This window comes from Trichoderma ghanense (assembly GCF_004382785.1).
Source record: "Trichoderma ghanense strain CCMA-1212 chromosome Unknown scaffold_2, whole genome shotgun sequence".
NCBI classification, from domain to species: Eukaryota; Fungi; Ascomycota; class Sordariomycetes; order Hypocreales; family Hypocreaceae; genus Trichoderma; species Trichoderma ghanense.
In genome coordinates this window covers 2,206,353-2,225,444 of record NW_027395665.1, presented here as the reverse complement: position 1 = coordinate 2,225,444, position 19,092 = coordinate 2,206,353, and the positions used below count along the sequence as shown (strand labels likewise).

General features: G+C 55.7%; 8 protein-coding genes across 8 annotated transcripts; 6 read left to right on the top strand and 2 right to left on the bottom strand.

Annotated features, from left to right (window-relative positions):
* Window positions 1–324: 324 nt before the first annotated feature.
* Window positions 325–2,952, top strand: CCMA1212_003122 (Start control protein cdc10; the record flags this gene model as incomplete). Its single annotated transcript, XM_073700481.1, has 3 exons — window positions 325–408; window positions 522–2,271; window positions 2,333–2,952. 3 exons carry the CDS (start codon window positions 325–327, stop codon window positions 2,950–2,952), a joined length of 2,454 nt encoding a protein of 817 aa, XP_073561570.1.
* A 3,725-nt stretch (window positions 2,953–6,677) lies between these two features.
* Window positions 6,678–7,630, top strand: CCMA1212_003120 (Siroheme biosynthesis protein met8; the record flags this gene model as incomplete). The annotated part of the gene is made up of 3 exons (XM_073700480.1): window positions 6,678–6,773; window positions 6,863–7,344; window positions 7,432–7,630. The coding sequence occupies 3 exons, from the start codon at window positions 6,678–6,680 to the stop codon at window positions 7,628–7,630; spliced, it is 777 nt and encodes a 258-aa protein (XP_073561325.1).
* Window positions 7,631–8,224: 594 nt separating this feature from the next.
* CCMA1212_003119 (3-hydroxybenzoate 6-hydroxylase 1) lies at window positions 8,225–9,719 on the top strand (the record flags this gene model as incomplete). Its single annotated transcript, XM_073700479.1, has 3 exons — window positions 8,225–8,376; window positions 8,452–9,327; window positions 9,407–9,719. 3 exons carry the CDS (start codon window positions 8,225–8,227, stop codon window positions 9,717–9,719), a joined length of 1,341 nt encoding a protein of 446 aa, XP_073561002.1.
* A 445-nt stretch (window positions 9,720–10,164) lies between these two features.
* On the top strand, window positions 10,165–11,327 carry CCMA1212_003118 (uncharacterized protein; the record flags this gene model as incomplete). The annotated part of the gene is made up of 2 exons (XM_073700478.1): window positions 10,165–11,114; window positions 11,174–11,327. 2 exons carry the CDS (start codon window positions 10,165–10,167, stop codon window positions 11,325–11,327), a joined length of 1,104 nt encoding a protein of 367 aa, XP_073561003.1.
* Window positions 11,328–11,493: 166 nt separating this feature from the next.
* CCMA1212_003117 (uncharacterized protein) lies at window positions 11,494–12,480 on the top strand (the record flags this gene model as incomplete). Its single annotated transcript, XM_073700477.1, has 1 exon — window positions 11,494–12,480. One exon carries the CDS (start codon window positions 11,494–11,496, stop codon window positions 12,478–12,480), a length of 987 nt encoding a protein of 328 aa, XP_073561008.1.
* Window positions 12,481–12,658: 178 nt separating this feature from the next.
* Window positions 12,659–14,446, bottom strand: CCMA1212_003116 (uncharacterized protein; the record flags this gene model as incomplete). Its single annotated transcript, XM_073700476.1, has 3 exons — window positions 12,659–13,344; window positions 13,467–13,809; window positions 13,862–14,446. 3 exons carry the CDS (start codon window positions 14,444–14,446, stop codon window positions 12,659–12,661), a joined length of 1,614 nt encoding a protein of 537 aa, XP_073561009.1.
* Window positions 14,447–14,691: 245 nt separating this feature from the next.
* CCMA1212_003115 (FAM50-like protein) lies at window positions 14,692–18,200 on the top strand (the record flags this gene model as incomplete). Its single annotated transcript, XM_073700475.1, has 6 exons — window positions 14,692–14,695; window positions 14,778–14,809; window positions 15,370–16,235; window positions 16,318–16,330; window positions 16,446–17,285; window positions 17,433–17,801. 6 exons carry the CDS (start codon window positions 14,692–14,694, stop codon window positions 17,799–17,801), a joined length of 2,124 nt encoding a protein of 707 aa, XP_073561010.1.
* Window positions 17,976–18,458, bottom strand: CCMA1212_003113 (uncharacterized protein; the record flags this gene model as incomplete). Its single annotated transcript, XM_073700474.1, has 1 exon — window positions 17,976–18,458. The coding sequence occupies one exon, from the start codon at window positions 18,456–18,458 to the stop codon at window positions 17,976–17,978; it is 483 nt and encodes a 160-aa protein (XP_073561004.1).
* Window positions 18,459–19,092: the final 634 nt, after the last annotated feature.

The window sequence follows — 19,092 nt, the reverse complement described above, 5'->3', positions numbered from 1 at the left end:
CCAACTCTCCGATTGACAAGCAGTTTTGCGACAAACAAAAGAGACGAGCAAAGAAGAAGGACCTTAATTAGGGAAATAAAAAAAAGAGAAGGCAGCGCATTACGAAGCCTGCGCGCAATTGCCTTCTTCTCTCGTATATGGCTTAGGCCTTTTGAGTTTGGGGAGAGCTGCTCGCTAGTGCCGCCATTTTGTCGTTCCAACCTCGTGCGACGACTGACCGGCATTTCGACGTCGCCAACCCTTTTTTTTCTTCTTCTTCGACAAAACACCACACACGGCTCCATGATGCCCTCTGCGTCGCAATCGTCGCAACAGTCGTTCACAATGAGCCAGCAGTCGCAACCGGGGCGCACCGCCTCCTTCAACCGCGGCTACAACGGCAGCGTCGAAGGGCCTCAGATCTACTCGGTATGCAGATGCAGTCCCCCGCCACTTGCCGAACGCAGCGCTTCGGGGCGAGCCATCGGAGAGCCATTGACTGACTGACTGACTGACTGACTGACTGACTTTGTGAGAAACAGGCGTCGTACTCGGGTGTCGACGTGTACGAGATGGAGGTCAACAACATCGCCGTCATGCGCCGCCGCCACGACTCCTGGCTCAATGCCACGCAGATCCTCAAGGTCGCCGGCGTCGACAAGGGCAAGCGCACCAAGATACTCGAAAAGGAGATCCAGATTGGCGAGCACGAAAAGGTCCAGGGCGGCTACGGCAAATACCAGGGCACCTGGATCAAGTTCGACCGCGGCGTCGAGGTCTGCCGCCAGTACGGCGTCGAGGAGCTGCTGCGGCCGCTGCTCACCTACGACATGGGCCAGGATGGCGGTGTCGCCGGACGGGGCGACTTCAACACGCCCACCAAGGAGCAGGCCATGGCCGCGCAGAGGAAACGCATGTACAATGCCGGCGCGGACGGGAGACCCAATGGCCTGTCGGGCACCTTTTTCAAGAACATCTCGAGCACGGCATCCCATGCAGTCGCCGCCATCAGCAAGGCTCGCTTTGGCTCTCCTGGGCCCAGGAACCGGAATGGACCGACGAGAGCCCCCAGCTTCAGCCGCCAGCCCTCGATGCAGAACGGCGATGATTTCCCAGCCAACTCGCAACAGAGTTACACCTCCGACTACACCAACCCGGCCGTCGACTCGGCCTACTCCACGCAGCAGCAGCAGCAGCAGCCGCCTCAGCCGCCGCAACAACACCAGCAGTCGTCGCAACATCAACAGCCCCAACTGAATGGCAGTGTCAGCATGCCCGACAACGAGCCGCCTAGAAAACGTGCACGGGTCACCATGACTCCCGCCGACAGCTTCGGGTCCTACGGTCAAAACATCGACCCATACGCCGCCAACTTCCCGGGCTCACCCACGGAACCAAACGAATCCTTTGTCTATACGCAGAACACGTTGAACGACCGCGACGCCGTCGACGAAGGCAACGGCCCGTCACCTCCGCTGCCTTATGAGCTGTCTCCAGACGTCGAGATCAAACGGAGCATGCTGATGGGGCTCTTTATGGACTCGGCTACAGAGGAGCTGTCGCACGATATGCTTCAGACATTTACGCCCCTGGAACTCGACATGCCCATCGATCCACAGAGCCACACCGCACTCCACTGGGCAGCCACGCTTGCCCGAATGCCTCTGCTGCGGGCTCTCATCGCCGCCGGAGCCTCACCACGACGGGTGAATGCATCGGGAGAGACCGCGTTGATGCGGGCGTGTCTCGTGACAAACTCCATGGACCAGGGCTCGTTCCCGGATCTTCTGGAAGTATTAGGGGGCACCATTGAGTTTCGTGACCACAAGGGACGGACTGTCTTGCACCACATCGCCGTCACGAGCGCGGTCAAAGGCCGCAACGCCGCCAGCCGATATTACCTCGAGAGCCTCCTGGAGTGGGTGGTAAGACAGGGCAGTGTTCCCAACAGTCAAGCAACGCAGTTGAATGGTCACGGACTCAACGGCTCGCAAAGCATTCCTAAGATGGGCATTGCGCGGTTCATGTCTGAGATTGTCAATGCCCAGGACAGCTCAGGGGACACGGCACTCAACATTGCAGCTCGCATTGGGAACAGGAGTATCATATCCCAGCTTCTAGAGGTCGGGGCTGATCCGGAAATTGCCAACCGCGTCGGTCTGCGGCCCCTGGATTTCGGCATTGGCGGCGACAATGCCGAGGGCAAGGCAGACGGCGATGCCACCGTTGAGAAGAATGGCGCTCCGGGATCTAACCAGCGAAGTCGTGAGAGCAGCGACGAGATTATTGAATGTAAGTCGAGCCCTTGCCTACCCCTGTCAGCATCTCCCACCCTAACTAAACGACGCAATAGCCATTACCCATCTCCTGAACGAAACTGGCGCCACCTTCCAGCAGGAAATGAAGGCCAAACAAGCCTCCCTCGACAACCTACACGCCACCCTCCGAACGACCTCTACCCAGCTCGGCGAGGCCCGCCGAAGCGTCGAGCAGATCACCGCCACGCTTAAGAAGCAGCAGCTCGCCCGCCAAAAGGTCGCCAACCTCACCCACGCCCGGGAAGACGACCAGTTCAGGATCATGAACGAGCAATCCAACGCCGCCCAGTCCAACCCGTCCTCCTCCTGGGAGACGGAGCTCGCCGCCATGCTGGAGGCCGCGGACGAAGCCTCCACGTCGGGCGGCTTCGCCAGCGAGGGGATGCTGCCCTCGGCGACGATCCTGCGGGCGCGCATCCGGGCCATCGAGAGCCGCAAGGAGGTCACGCGCAAGATGGTCCAGGCGCTCAAGGGGCGGAGCCGCGACGTGGAGATCAAGTACCGCCGCGTCGTGGCGCTGTGCACGGGCGTTCCGGAGACGGAGGTGGATGCCGTCGTCGACGGCCTGCTCAAGGCTGTGGAGAGCGAGAAGGACGAGCTGGAGATTGGGAGGGTGAGGAGGTTCCTTGGGGGGGTCGAGGGGGTGGTGCATTAGTGATTTCTGCTGCCCTCTCTTGGTTCCCTCCTCCTCTTCCTTCTACCTTTGCTTCTTGTATTACATTCCTTGTCCTTTTTGTCTTTTTGGGCTTGTGCAACGGCAAGTGTTTGACTTGTTTGTATATCTGTATGCTGCATATGTGGGATGGGTGTTTTTCTGGACAAGTATTTGCTTTTGGCTTGGCTGTCGTTATTTTATCCATCTCTTTTGGCTGGACGGGTTGCCTGTTTCTGGATTATTTGAGGGTACATCTCTTTTTCTTGATACACATACTTATACTGAGGTAGTCATACACGTATATCTGTATCGATACTTGCGTGTACCATCTCCCCGCCTGTGCTCAGATGTCAAGTGGGAAAAAGGAGGAGGTGGTGTTTGTCTTGTTGCATTTGATGTTTTGGCTGGTTGGACGGGACATCCTTCTTGAACGTCTGGGAAGCTGTATGAATACATTGTTTTGGCCTCAATTTCACCGTCTATTTTATTCAGAAAGAGGGGCTTCGTGTTTCGTTGATATGTGTAATGCTTTGTTGGAGAGAGCGATGCTATCAAGTCGCTCATGGTCAATAGGACACTGTTAACGTGTCCGTGAAACATTGGTGACGACAATGAGCATATTGACAGGCATACGTACGTACACATGATCTCGACATATCCTCTGAAGAGGTCGTAATCACTACTCCAGGTAGCTGTTCAAGCAACTTCAATGAAGAGCCAACCCAGATTGAAGCATAGAAGCCGAAAAGGGACCAAATTACCAGAGTTCCCGTGAGTAGTATTAAACAAACATCTTGCCACCCAACCAGAAACGCCATACAATGCATATGTAGACGGTGAAATCACCCATCCAACCCGTCTCAAAGAGTTTGAGCAAAACTTGAACCGGCAATATCAGAGGAACGGATTCCGACTGTGCTAGGAACCGTTCCGATAAGCCACCTCCCACTTCCTCTCCACATCCCCAATCCTCTTCCTCAGCCCCTGAATCTCGCCGTTCAGCTCATCCAGATTCCTCGACAGGGCGCTGACTTCTTCGAATCTCCTCGCCCCAGTGGCCGACTTGACCATTTCCTCAACCATGAACTTTTGCTCTTCGAGGACGGCAAGCCGCTCTCTGAGATCCTTTTCTTCCGTCTCCAACAGGCTCACCACCGTGCTCGCCTCGCTGGGCGCCTGAGAGGCAATCTCAGATTCGGCAAGCTCCGAATGCCGCAGGCTGGACGCCGAATGATTGGTCGAGGGAAGGAGATGGGAGTGTGACGAGGACGAGGAAGGCGTGGATCGATGGCGCAGCATTTGTGGTATGTTCTTCAGCGGCAGCATGTTGGTATGTAGGAACGAGCTCGCGTAAGCATACACCGCGAGCTGCAGTCTCTGTTGGGTTGGATTGTCTGCCTTGAGGTCGCGCAGCCTCTTGGCGGCAGACCCGTACTTGGTAAAGCTGTCTATCAGACGTCTCCGTATCTTGCTCGCTTCCTGAATCTGTGCGTGGGTAGGTGGAGGTTTATTAAGGTCAATCTCCCCATTCTCCTTGACCTCTGGTTGCAAGGCCACGAGTGCTCGGTGGAAGCTCGGTAGAAGCTGTCGAATGCCTCTTTCAAACTGCCGAAGCGTTTCATATGCTCGCTGATCTGGCGGTCTATATGCCAAGGATGCCGCAAAGTCGCGGGCAGAGAAGATGGTGTCGTTGCAGTCCTTGCACATCCGTATATCCACGGCTATATGGCCGTTGCTAGTTGCAGAAGGCGGCTTTTCTGCGCCAGGGCCTGTCGCTATACACGAGATTAGCCTAGGGAACGGAGGGAATAGGTTGAGGGGGGCCAAGCACGTACGTCCGGCGATGCTGAGACTGACTTCAGACGAGCAGCCAGTCTGGGGGTCTCCGCACACTACACGGCCACATATTCGACAGTGATGCCGCCTGAAGGTCCAAGAGCGGAATTCCTGATGGCAAAAGGGGCACTCGGGCACCTTGTCATCCTCTTCCCACGTCACCACAGACTGCTCAATGAGTTTTCGGGAATTCTTTTGCCCAGTCAGAGACTGAACAGGGGCCAGCAGAGAGCCGTTTGATGCGTTAGCAAGCGCCTCGGGGGAGTTTGCCAGTAACCTCGTCAACTTGGTCAACCTCTTCTCTAGTCGCGTAACCTCCAAGGTGTGTCTCTCGACCTTCTTTCTCCTAACGGCCTTGAACATGTCCGTGTGGTCGATCGATAACCCGTTATGGTCGTTGTATCCTTCCCTCGACTTGTAGCACGTCTCGCATACTCTTGCCCAGTATCCGCGGACCGGCTCGTGGCTCGCGCTCCGACTGAGCTTCATCTGGTACATGGTATGCTGCTCGCAAAAGAGGCGCCCGCATTTCCGACAGTTGACGCTTCCATTCAACGGCCCCAGCCTCTTCTCACACGTGGGATCCGTACACACATCATAGCTCGTCGAGCGCTGCCAGTGACTCCTAGTTATCAACTCCTCCGGGTCGATGGGCGCTTCTATGGGGAGCTTGCCGGCGGAGCTTGGGGCTGCCGGTGGGACGATAGGGTGGGAATCGTTGGACTCGAACACTTCCAGGCCGCGCAGCTTCAGGTTGATCATGGACAGCGGCTGGAAGCGCTTCGCCTTGAGGACCTGCTTGTCGAACCATGTCTTGACCTCGTTCTGCTCCTCGACCGGGAGTTCCTGGTGGGTGTCGTCGATGTGGCGGTTAAGCTGGAGCAGCGTGACCTTGAGCAGGACATGTTAGACAACGTTCTCTCCTCGTGACACCACGGCACTCATACCATCTCCTCGCCGCAAATTGGACACACGAGGCTCGACGCATCGGCCGCGCTGCCCTTGGGCTGTGTCCCGACGCTGATGCTGGAGCCAATATCCTGGGTCAGGTCGGCCAGGCTGCCGCTGGCAGGCGGCGATATCGACGAGGAGGCGACGGAAACGGTGCTCTCGGAAGGGGCGAAGGGACTGGAAGATCGAGGAACAGGCGGAGGGGTCGGACCAAGGCCCTTGCCGCTGCCCAGGATCCTGCCGCCGCCGAGCCTGCGTCCAGACATGCTGACTGTGATGGGTGGTGTTTGAGCGAGAGAGAGGCGGACGAGAGAGGAAGAACACACACAGAAGGGGGAGAAACGAGGAGGAGGAGAAGGGGTCAAAAAGGGACAGATCACAGAGGCAACCCGCAACGACGAGACGACCAGAGGAGGCCGATCCGGGCCTCGAGCTGCATAGTTGCAGAAGCAGAGCTGGAGGAAGCAATCCTACGAAGGCTAAATGACAAGCTGCATGTGCCTGCCTGTACCAGTAGTAGGCGGGAGGACCGTTGGCTGTGAGGGGGGCTGTGGGCGCAATGTATATCTACCTACATACATACGCAGCCTGTTGCGTCGCTGCCGAGGATGGCTCCCCGCTAATGATCCGATGCTACAGGGATCAGCTTGCTGGGCCAGGGCGCTAGACGGGCGCCATTACAGCGGGCGGGCGTGTGTCAAGCGCGCTGGGAGGTGCTGTGGCTTCCCGTAGCCGGTACATCAGATACAGTCGCTCACATTGGATCACTATCAGCTCGCCTTATCGGAGTCTGAAAAGTGCCCCAATTCCGATCGGGACTTGTCCAAGACAGTTCGAGATTGACACCCTGAATTTGCGTCGGAACATTGAAACACTGTCGCGTGGACACAGGATCACTTTTATACGATACAATCTGCTTCGCATCCCCTGCCTTGACAATGGTCAAGCAGTTTCCGCAAGTCCAGCCGGGAGGGAGCCTGATCCTGGCCTGGCGCGTCAAGGACAAGAGCGTGTTAGTGGTGGGCGGTGGTGAGGTATGTCAGCTTTCATGCTTGCTTCTCGTTTCTTCGCCCAGCATCAGACGTGAAGCCATCACGACGGAACTGACTCGCACACCCGGCAGGTCGCGGCCGGCCGCATCCTCAACTGCCTCAATGCCGACGCCCAAGTCACCGTCGTCTGCCCGGCCTCCGGGCTCAACGACGAGGTCGCATTCCGCATCGCCGAGAAGCAGGTGACACACATCGACCGCCTGTTCGAGCCGTCCGATCTCGACAAGGCCGACATGGTGCTGGTCGCCATCGACGACCCGGCGGCCTCGACGGCCATCTGGAAGCTGTGCAAGGAACGGAGGATCCCGGCCAACATCGCCGACGTGCCGCCCGAGTGCGACTTTTACTTTGGCAGCGTCCACCGCGACGGGCCTCTGCAGGTCATGGTCAGCACCAACGGCAAGGGGCCGCGGCTGGCGGCGTCGCTGCGGCGGCACATTGCCAGTCAGTTGCCGCCGAATGTTGGGAACGCCATTGAGGCGATTGGCGAGCTGAGGACACGGCTGCGCAAGGTTGCTCCCAACCACGACGATAGCCAGAAGCGGATGCGATGGTGAGTTTACGCTTCTGTGGCTGGACTTGAGGCAATTGGCTGTTGGGTGTCACCTGGAAATACTGACAGATTGGCTTGTTTGCATAGGATGTCCAAAGTCAGCGATACATACAAGTGGGAAGAGATGAGCGAGCTCACGGAAGAGGACATGGAGAACCTGCTGCTGTTCTATCCGGCGAACAAGGTGCCCGATATCGACATTCTCAAGTCCTTGCGCGGCCCGGACAACGACGTGAAGAAGCTCGACATTTTTGACGGATCATTCGGATTCAGCGTGGGCTCATGATGGGTGCCAGTACATGTTTGATTATTGATTGCACGGGATACAGGCGATTTTTCGGTTTTGGAGTACGGCTAAGCTGAAGTGAAGCTCCTAATCATGCGTTTTGGTGTTGATGTACTATAGCAAGCAGGTCTCTTGGATATGAGTGGAAAGGGACCCATAGAATGTCGCATCTCCTTTTTCGTTGATTCTTCATTTACTCGGGCATCTACGCGGTCGCTCCCTTCTAGGATATGAAGGAGGAAGAAAATAGATTCTAGGCTCTCAGCCGAATTCCACTTTCCCACTTCCGAGAGACCGAAATGGGTACAGTATGACGTTCTGGTGGGCGACCGGAGATGCGCCTCATTCTCCGGTCAGTCCTTCGGAGACGGTCCTGAAGCAGCACCGAGCATCTGATGCGCAATGGCTCGCCGATTGACTCACGCGGTGAAGACGTTGGATGTGATGGGCTGAAAACTCTTACTTTTCGCCGTGTATAAATAGATACAGAGGGCAATCAAGCATGGCCGGACCAACAGGAACACGCACCCTCAGGTATCGCTGCACCAGCGCTTTTCATTCCATCACAAACAAGGACACATTCAGCTGATGAAGATGGCTTCCCCTACCGTCCTAATTATTGGATGCGGCGTGGCGGGGCCGGTTCTTGCGATCCTCCTGAAGCGAAACGGCTATCATCCGATTGTCTTTGAAAAGGTTCGGGAACTGGGCAATGCCGGAGCGTCGTTGATGGTCATGTCCAATGGGTAAGTGCCAAACTCCCTGATCTGAACGTCATCGAGCAGTGTACAAAGAACTGGATTCTGATGCTTCGAGTGTAGACTCAAAGTCTTTGACTTGATCGGAGTTGCAGACGCCGTCAAAGCCGAGTCTCTACCTCTCACAACCCTCTGGGATGCCAGAGCATCAGGAGAGGTCCTCGGACAGTCCAACCTACCAAGCACCTTTGCCGAAACTTACCGACAACCTGCCACTGGCATCAAGCGGACGACGCTCAACCTGCTTTTGAAGAAAAAGGTGCTGGAGGAGGGCATCGAGGTCAGGGAGGGGTGGGCACTGGTCGATATACAGGAGCACGAGGACTCGGTGACGGCGACTTTTAGCAATGGGCAATCAGTGACGGGGTCGTTCCTCGTTGGATGTGATGGCATCAAATCGGCTTCAAGAGCCATTTTGCAGAAGCAAAAGGGGGTTGAAGAGGGACTTCCTTCTTATACGGGTCTGACACAGGTACGTCCAAGACAAGCCGGTTCGCATGACGGCAGAGCAGGGTATAGGATGGCTGACCGACGTGATGCACAGACGGCTTTCCTGTCAGAAACACCAGCGTCTCTTCAAGGCACTGCAGCAATGCGCAACTGGTACGGCGACGGAGTCCACGTCATCGCCTACCCAGTTGGCCCCAAGACAACCTCATGGGCCCTCACGCAGCGAGAGACGCAGGAGAGAGAGGAGACGTGGCGTCCGTTCACCGCGGACGAGATGGATGCTCAACGGGATGCCCTGTGCAAGCTGCTTGACGGCTGGGATGCCAGCATCGCTCAGGGCGTGAGATCGGCTGAGCGCATCATCAAGTTTGGCCTGTTTGACCGGGAGGAGCTGCGGCCGGAGGAGTGGTTCTCGAGGAGGTGCGTTTTGGTGGGGGACGCGGCGCATCCGACGAGTCCTCACCTTGGGCAGGGTGCCAATCAGGCCATGTAAGTGATTCAAGCTTCAATCCTCATCGCACTTGTACAGGGAGGTGTATTGTTCTGACGATTTGGTCTCGAGTTACAGGGAAGACTGTTACCACCTGAGCATCATGCTGCCGAACCTCTCTCCCGACGGTCAGCATGAAGATGATATCAACCAGCGCCTCGACTTGCTGAGGAACAATCTCGCAGAATCCGTCTTCAGGCCATTCGCAGAGAAGCGTCAACCTCGGACATCGATCCTCGTCAAGGGTGCAAGGGCGGTGGGCGAGATGCGGGTTGCCGTGGGCAGCGAAAAGGGCCGAGAGCGGGATGAGGCTGTTGCGAAGTCGTACGAGGGCGAAGCTGCTGCTATAGTTGCCAAGTTTGAGAATTTGTTGAAGCAGCCGTTTAATTAGATGGAGGGTCGGAGACGGCTTCAGATTTTATTTTTTCTTCTCCGCCTGCTAAGTAATGGGGCATATAGATGAGATTTGATTGTCTATAGGTGTACGAAGCATTCATTTGACGAGTTGGTCCTTTGCAATTGTATGAGCAGTGGTTTCGAATTTGCCTCGATATAGTAGCCGGCGAATGACTCTTCTCGTTTTGACTCTTGATAGTCGCAGCTGAATTGAACCCGTTGATAAGTAAACTTGAAGGCTCAACTCCAAAGGGTTTCTCCAACCTCTGATTGTTCCTTCAATCTTAGCTCCAATCATTTCTATTACAACCATCATTTGTACTGTTTTTTCCACCTTTCTGCTTTATCGCGTTCAACAAAGCGGACCTCCTCTATGGACAATCCCGTCCGACCGGAGCCCTCGCCTCTTCTCCGAACTCTGCCGCTCTCCATCCTCCCACATGTCCGAATCTCCGGTCAACCAGCACCAGCCCTCCGGCCAGCGCGGCGGCCGCAAGCCCCTGAGCTGCCTCGCCTGTCGCCGGCACAAGCTGAAATGCGACCGCAAGATTCCCTGCGGAACGTGCATCCGCTACCGGCGGGAGACGCTGTGTCGCCAGAATCCGGCGCCTCCGAAGCGAGGCCGGAATGCTACTACCAGCCTTCGCAACCACAAGGCAGACGTCCGAGATATCAATACTGACGTTGCCTTTGATTCGGAGGTGGCGGATGCCGAGTCGGAGCTTCTTGCGGAACCAGATGCGCTGGGCCGTGGACATGCGGACAGGGGGGCTGTTCGACTTCGGAGTGGCTTCGAGAATGTGCCTGGAGGTGATGGGCCGCATGACACGGCCTTCTTCCTCCGGGCTCTCGGCGTAGACGCAAAGACGACTTCCATACCCGTGTCGTCACTGTCGCAACTCCTTGCTGAGATCCAGAGCGCTGGTCAGTCGTCGGGGCTTTGGCACATGATGGAGGAATCTTCGAGGAGACGATACTGGGAGACGCAGCTGCGGTCTGCCTTGCCCTCTCGGTTCATGTGCGACCTGCTGCTGAATTACTACCTGGAGCACATCAACTGGATATTCCAAATCACGCATGTGCCGTCTTTTCGCCACAAGTACGAAGAGTTCTGGGATGAGGCTGAGAACCGCGAGATGGACTTTATATTCGCGGCGCTAGTCTTCACCATCATCTCCGTCAGCGCTCTGTATGTTCCCAAGGGAGCAGTCGAGATATTCGGGTGTCCGCGGGAATCGATACGGGATCTTGCGCATGTGTGGCATAGGGCGTCGCATCAGGCGTTGCTGGCGGGGGATTATGAGGCGAGGCCGTGTGTGGTGCAGCTTCAAACGTTTTCTATTACGCAGTTTTACTGGTATGCTACCAGTGGGATTGATGTGCTGAACTCGTAAGTTGGGTAGACTCTGGAGGTGATGAAGAGAATGCGGTTTCTAACTGGTGATATAGACGGCTGGGGCAAGCTGTGAGGACTGCGCAGACTCTTGGACTGGACAAGGATGTTGCTCCGTCTCGGACGCTGGAGGAGGAGATGAGGCATCGGATATGGTGGGATCTTGTTGATTCCGATACGCAAGTGCCCAATATTTCCGAATCACTTTGATGATGTAGCTGAAGCTAACGCCGTATTCAGATTTCAATCCATCTGCCTGAATCGCCCTCCCCTTATACGGCTCGAATCTCCAGGGGTCCCGTTACCACTCAACTGCAACGACAGCGACATCACACACTCCTCCATCCAACCACGCCCCCACGACGAACCGACCATCATGATGCTCAACATCTTCCGAGCTCGCTTCTTCAAACTCATGAATCACCACCTCTGTCACGGCAGCGCCGAAGACGCCCGCTCGTACGAAGCCATCTGCAAGCTTGACGGCGAGGTCCTCAGCCTCACCAGCTCTTACCCCTGGTTCTTCCAACTCAGCTCCGACGGCCGTCCGCCTGTGCTTCCGCAGCCCCTCGGCGAGATACTCGTGTGGCAGAACCACATCATACGGACATGCATCAGCACTCAGCGCATACGCATGTACCGTCCGTTTCTAGCATCCCGCATCGGCGCCTCCTGGGCGAAATGCATCGAGGCGGCACAAGACGCAATGGCCGTGTATCGAACCATCAGAGCAAACCGATCAGTTACCTCGCTGCAAAAGTTTCTACCGCAGGCATATCAGATCTTTTCCGTCGCGGTGACAGTCACGGCGCTGCTTCTCGTGGAGGGCTCGCTGCCGATTGCGAATGTGCGGCAGCAGATTCGGGATATGGCTGATGATTTGCGGATCGTGGAGGATCAGGGGTGCGTTTCGCCTGTGGCGAGTCGTGGGAGGCGGGTTCTGCTCAAGATGCTGAGGCTTGTGGATGTGGGGAGCGGTTCGGATGATGATGCGGATGGGCTTGTGAAGGAGATTGGGTTCATTTTTGGCGGAGAGCAGGCTGCGAGGACGTATATGCAGCGGCTTGCGTCACGGAGTCAGAGACGCAAGGGGAGCAGCTCGATGGCGTTGGCGACGAAGCAGCAGCAGAAACAACAGCAAACGGCTTCAGTGGCGGAGGATTCGTTTTCGGACGAGCAGGTGAGGGGGGCGCTTGGGAGTGTGGACGAGGGCGTGTCGAATCTGTCTTCGTCTGTGGAAATGCCGAGGCAGTACTTGGGGGAAACGGAGCTGTATCAGACGGACTTTGCCATGGATGATGTGGTGTTGCAGAATCTGATGGACTTTGATATGACGGCGCTCATGGCTGATGGCACGATGTGACTGAGGCGGTTATATAGCTAGACTACTGGGCACATATATTGGTCTCTCAAAACACACATCATGTTAAACGCAAGTATCCCATAGCCCGGTCCAATAGTATTCCCTTTAACAAAACAATCAATCGAAATACAAAGTCCGCACGCTCTGTCCTACACGCAAACCAGCGCAAGAACAATCCTCAACGAGCAACAACACTTTTTCCTCCGTCCCGAGTGACCCTCTCCCGCACCCGAATCTTCAAGTGTCCGTGCGACAACTTGACGAGCTGCGGGCCCTTCTTCCGCTTCTCATGCCCACCACCCGCTTTGACGCCATCACCGTTCGTGAAAGGCTCCTTGTCGGACTTGGCCACACTTCGGCGCACGTCAATGATGGCCGAGGGGCAGAAAAGAAGAGCCTCGCCACGTCGGAGAGCGACGATTTTCTTGAAGAGCTCTGTTGCGAGTTCACTGGCAGTGAGGACTGGTTTGACAAGCTTGTAGTCGTAGTCGTCGTCCTCTTCGTCACAAGGTTCCTCCAACGGGACGATGGAAGCGCCGGCGAGATGCTGCTTTAAAGCCTGCATCCAAGCCGGCGAGGTGAAGCGATGGACAATTGTGGTCGAACACAAGTCGAGCAGCTTGGGGGAAATCGTGGGCTCTTGAGTCGAGATGATGACGCGAATACCCAGGTGTCGCTGGACACGGATATTCTCTAGGAGTTTAGCCGTGAGAACCGCACTTTCGACAGTGTCCGTCATGTATTTGTGCGCCTCGTCGAGGGCAATGACAAGACCAGTGTCTGCTCGGTGCTGCAGGAACAGGTCGAGGCAGATGTTGAAGAGAGAGCAGGCCGTCTCTTCGGTGACGCAGGGGCACGAGAGGTCTATAATGGTGAGTTGGCCAGGCTACAATATGTATTTGGTCAGCCTCATCAAACTTGGAGATCGTCGTATTGAAGGAAGAATCACGTGAAACTTGCCTTGGGTTCCCATCTATTTCCTTTACCCTGCCTCTGCAAAGCCTTCTTGTTTGCAGTCAGAACGACTTGCTCCTTGACCATGAAACTTTCGAGGTTCTCCAGTCGCTGTTGAAGAGGCGCGAGTTGGCCAGGGGCCAGGCCTGCGTCCATTAGACGACGCTTGAACTCTCTGTAGTTGAACGTTGTGCTGTTCAACTGCTCTTCAATGCGTAGGTCCTTCAAAATGCGCTGGACGACGTGGAGATACAAGGGAATGCCGCCCTGCACCGAGCTGACAGCCATGAGCTCCATCATCTTGCGAGTGTCCAGGTCAGACTGGTTGATTCGGAGTTCTTCCACAACAACGTCAGGCAAACGCGAGTAGATAGCCTACAGGATTTGATCAGCCATGGATACATGGTCGAGGGCGTTTTTCACAAACCTTGATATCCCTGATATTTGTAGGGGCGCAAAGCACCCTCACCGAGATGTCTTTGGCGGAAGCCAAATAAGCCGCCTCACATGGCGAGCCTCCAAAAGGATCATAATGAAAAACGATACCTGTCAGAGGACGAGGCAACACGTTTGCCTTTGACTGCGTCAGGAAATTCTCGAGAAGACAGCCCAGAGAATGGCTCTTGCCAGACCCCTGGCTGCCGCATATGAAGACGCTGGAGGGAGCAGTCGTGTTGAAAAACAGACGAATGTCCCGTTCAGCAGCCTCAGAAGGGTTCTTTGTGGCATTGCTGTCTTCGAGAATGCCGGCGAGAAGGCCATGTTGGGCAAATGGTTCTGTTTTGCCGGCTGCCTTGAGCTCAGTTCCGTATTCGAGGACGGATTGAGTGAAGATTGGGGTGGCGGCGAGTTCCTCTGCGTCTTCGTTACTGTCGTCTAGGCTGAGAAGAGCCAGGTGAGCAGCGAGTGTCGAGTCTTTACTAGATGCATTGCCCGAGGACGGCAAAGTTTTGATTGATCGCGAGGAGAGGGGCATGGGGCGGCTGCCCACGGTTGAGGCCGGAGAGCTCATTCTCTCAGATACACGAGAGCGAGAGACTAGCAAAGCTTGAGAGCAACGATACAGCGCGGCAAGGTTGAGAAGGAAAGTCAAAGAAGGGAACTCGTGGAACTGCAACGAGTCAAGGTAAACAAACAGAGGCTCTTGGCCAGTGGTTGATAGAGTACGAGCAAACGGCTCGACCAACATTCACTCGAGGACTGCATATGGGGCTGTGGGCCTCCCACATGGGAGGCCATCACCGCCGTGAGTCGACTATGGGTAAGACACTTGGTCTGTGGTAGTCTGGGCGCTGTAAGATAAGTATGTAGGGAGCATAAGGATCAGTATGTAGGGGGTATAGACCTATACGAGGATATGAGACTTTGGGATTGGGTGAGTGGACGTTCTTTCGTTGGTTCCATACATTCTCAAGGACGATGTCGCAACTTGATCCGTTGGGTGATTCGTGGTTTCAACTCTGGTGATTATCTCACATCTACAGCCCATATGATTGGAAGCTCTGTCGCTTATGTGCTTAGTCAGTGTACAACAGAAGTGAGAATAAATCATGGAAATTGACTGCGGCTGTCTATAGCATCCGGATTCTGAGACTGTTCACGCTGTGACGAACATTGATGTACCCCTGTGAGATTGTGGCGCTGAGAAGCCTAGATCAAAGTCAGCAATTGGAATCATCAGGCAGATAATCGTTCAAATGTAACCTTCGGTCCAGAGAAGTTGGAGCTTTTAACATCGATCAATTGCCCTCTTTTGCTGCTTGCGGGTTGCATCAAGATAAGGCTCCGAGGCGGAGGTTCGCCACGCGGGGTGCGACTGAATAACGTCATCAGATCCGGACCTCTTGCAGACGACAGACCTGATTTGACTTGTTCATCTTCCTTCTCTTGTAGATAACCAGAGCACTTACATACAAAGTTTGATATCCATTTCAGCGGAAAGAATCGTTCATAACATATTACAAAATGGGCAGCAGCGTCGACACTTCAATCCACTCAGCACCAAGCGGCGCCGCAGCTCAGCTGGCCGCCCGCCACGCAGACGAACAGCCACTCAAGCTCTACGCAGGCTGGTTCTGCCCCTTTGTCCAACGAGCCTGGATCACCCTCGAGGAGAAGAAGATTCCATACCAGTATATCGAAATCAACCCCTACAAGAAGGAGCCAGACTTCCTCAAGCTGAACCCGCGCGGCCTCGTGCCCACCCTGGGCGTGCCCGTCGACGCCGCGGGAACGCAGCAGAAGCCGCTCTTTGAGAGTTCCGTCATCATCGAGTATCTCGACGAGGCGTACGCGGATGAGGCGGACCACGGCCCTCGCCTGCTGCCGGCGGATGCGTATCAGAGAGCCAGGGCCCGGCTGTGGATCGATCACATCAATTCGAGAATCATTCCGGCGTTTTACAGGTTCCTGCAGCACACGCCTGAGAAAGACTACTCTATCGATGAGGCACGCGGGGAGCTTCACAAGCACATCAAGACTTTGGTGGCGGAGATGGATCCCGAGGGTCCGTGGTTTCTAGGGAAGGATATCAGCTTGGTGGACATCAGCTTGGCGCCCTGGGCGAAGCGGCTGTTTTTGATAGATTACTATAAGCCTGGTGGGCTTCAGATTCCAGACGAGGGAGGAGAGGATAGTGCGTGGACGAGATGGAGCGCGTGGATGAAGGCGGTTGAGGGTCGGGCGAGCGTCACGGATACTTGGAGCGACGAGGACAAGTATATCGACGTGTACAAGAGATATGCAGAGGACACGACGAATTCGCAGGTGGGACAGGCGACGAGGAAGGGCACCAAGCTTCCGTAGATGAGATGGACAATCACAAGTTGTGTTCAATCTAAAAAAAAAAAAAAAAAGTGAGATTGAGCCTCATTTACTTCACAGCATTGCATCTTCGGTGAGATTTAGGGTATCGAGGTAAGCCGTCCCTGCACAGTAACAATTTCCCATATTTCGTACTGTATGCTTCTGATAGCAGATGGCCGATAAGCTTGCAACAGAATTACCTGTAGCGCAACTCGAGCATGACCCGAAGCCTCACCCTCCCACCTCCAATCCACCATCCCACCGCCGCCATGTCGAACCAGCAAGCGTCGCGCTTCACGCCCCAGAACAAGACGACAAACGAGCGCCTCTCGACAAACACAGTCGGCCTCGTCGCGCTCTCCGACTTCCGCAAGCGGCGCGCCGAGGTCCTCGAGCAGCAGGAGCGCGAGGCCCGCGAGGTCGCGCTCTCAGGCACGTCAAGACCGCCGGACCGCTCGCAGACTGGCACTCCTGACAACGCTGGCAGTGACTCCGCCGGCGGCAGCAGCAGCGCCCCCGCCGGGCCGCTGAAGAAGAAGGCCAAGAAGAAGGCGAAGCAGAACCCGGGCAAGAAGCTCTTGTCCTTTGGCGACGATGACGAGGACGGTGGCGAGTCCGTCGAAACGGTGAGCGCGAGCGCCGCTTCGACGGAGCCCTCGAGCGACAGGGACGGAACGCCGGCGGGCGAGAAAAAGGCAAAGATCAAGGCCAATGCGGCGGTTGGGCTGATTCCCAAGGCTGTGACCAAGGCGGCGCTGCGCAAGGAGGCTGCGGAGCGGGAGGCGCTGCGGCGGGAGTTTGTGGCCTTGCAAGAGGCTGTCAAGGCCACCGAGATTGCGATACCATTTGTCTTCTACGACGGCGCCAATATCCCTGGCGGGACGGTCCGCATGAGGAAGGGCGACTTTGTGTGGGTGTTTCTGGACAAGGGCCGCAAGGTGGGCGCGGAGCTGGGAGTGGGAGAGCAGACGAATGCACAGAGAGCATGGGCGAGAGCAGGCGTGGACGATTTGATGCTGGTGAGAGGGACTGTCATTATTCCTCATGTGAGTCTTGTCTATCTATCCGTTGCTGCGTTGATTCATTCCTCGACTCTATTCCATTCTATGCTTCCATTCTTTGCTTCCTTCTATGGAGCCATTGAATTCCCATCCATCGCTTTTCGTATGCAGATATGCTGATACCGGTACCAGCATTACGACTTCTATTACTTCATCGTCAACAAGACCACGGGGCCCGGCGGCAAGCGCCTCTTCGATTACAGCGCCGAAGCGCCGATCCGACCAAGCTCGACCGACGACTCGGACGGTACAAGTGGTGGTGGAGTCTTGGTGACTCCGGCTGAGAGGGCGGCAGCGGCCAAAGCGAGACAGCCCGACATCTCCACGCTGGAAGGGTACAACGAGGACCCGACTCTGACAAAGGTGGTGGATCGCAGGTGGTACGAGAGGCACAAGCACATCTACCCGGCCAGCACGTGGCAGGAGTTTGATCCGGAGATGGATTACTCGACGCAGATTCGGAAAGACAACGGCGGGAACACGTTTTTCTTTGCAAAGTGAAGAGGTCGGATAGTGTAGGAATCATGATGATGATGGAGCTCAAGATGAAGCGTCGAGTAATCGAGAACGGACTCTTTGTTCGCTGATAATGTGGAGCGGCTGGAGGTGGTTTCTCTTGATGATGGCGCAGAAGCGTTTGTCAATCAGCCCGATTGATTTCAATTGATCAGTCCATCAGCCGGCGAGTTGCTTCAGGGCCAGGGCGGCAGCGCCGAGGAACAGCCAGCCAGGCCAGAAGACGAGGAGGAAGAAGGCGTTGCCGCAGCCGAGGATGAAGACTGCGAACTCGTAAAAGAGCTTGGCGCGGATCTTTTGGATCCTCCGGGACTGCCAGAAGTCGACTACGGTCTTTGCGAACATGGCGGATCCGTGCGTGAGGAGGCACTGCGAGGCGTATAAGGCATGAGAGAGGAGATGCTTGGCGGCACGCGAGATGAAGTAGCCTTGCAGACAGATGACTGTATATACGTGCAGAGAGACGAGTTTGTAGACGTGAAGAGAGATGAAGGAGCAGAGCTGGGCGAGGCGGGCCTGATATTCAAGGGGGGCCGCAGAGACGCTCAACAAGAGGCTTCCAAGGACGACGGACGACGAGTGGGGCCGGACGCCGGCGGTGGGCTCGAGCCGAGATGACGTCAACAGGGTGACTTTGTCCATGGCCCAGGATTCAAATTGGGCAAAAGACGGCGGAGACGGAGAGGGTCTGGTGAGGAGGCGCGAAGATGCTGGAAGATGCAATGACAAAAGGAAAATGGGGTGGTTTTGGTCGAGAACCTTTGGACGGAGCAGATGGTGTTTGTTGTTGTTTATAAGTACAACAAATAGAAATTGATGGTCGTTTCGCTGCACCCGACATGGGGGCCTCGATACGAACCGAACCGCCTACGAAATGCCATGAACGATGCATGGGTTGCGGTCTATTAATTGGATCTCACTTGGTACGATTCCATGCATATTGGATCAGTAGATTTGATTGAACTGTACTGAATTTGGTCTGTGATTTTCGAGATCCGCCGCCTGTGATGGACCAACCAGAGGCGCGCCCCCAGGCAGATGCCGGCTTTCGTCTCCCAAGCGCCAATCTTTCCACGGCCAAAGAGTGCACGTTTTTGTATTTGCAGCGCGTTAATGGCTGGTTGATGGTGTGAGCTAGAGTGAGCCGTGCATGGCCATGGGACGTTTAGAATGCGAGCAATGGTTGCATATGCTGCAGGACGGGAAGCGTGTGCAGAGATGGGGTTCTATGGAGAGCAATGGAGGGTTGCGGAGGGAGTGGTGATGGGCCACGTGG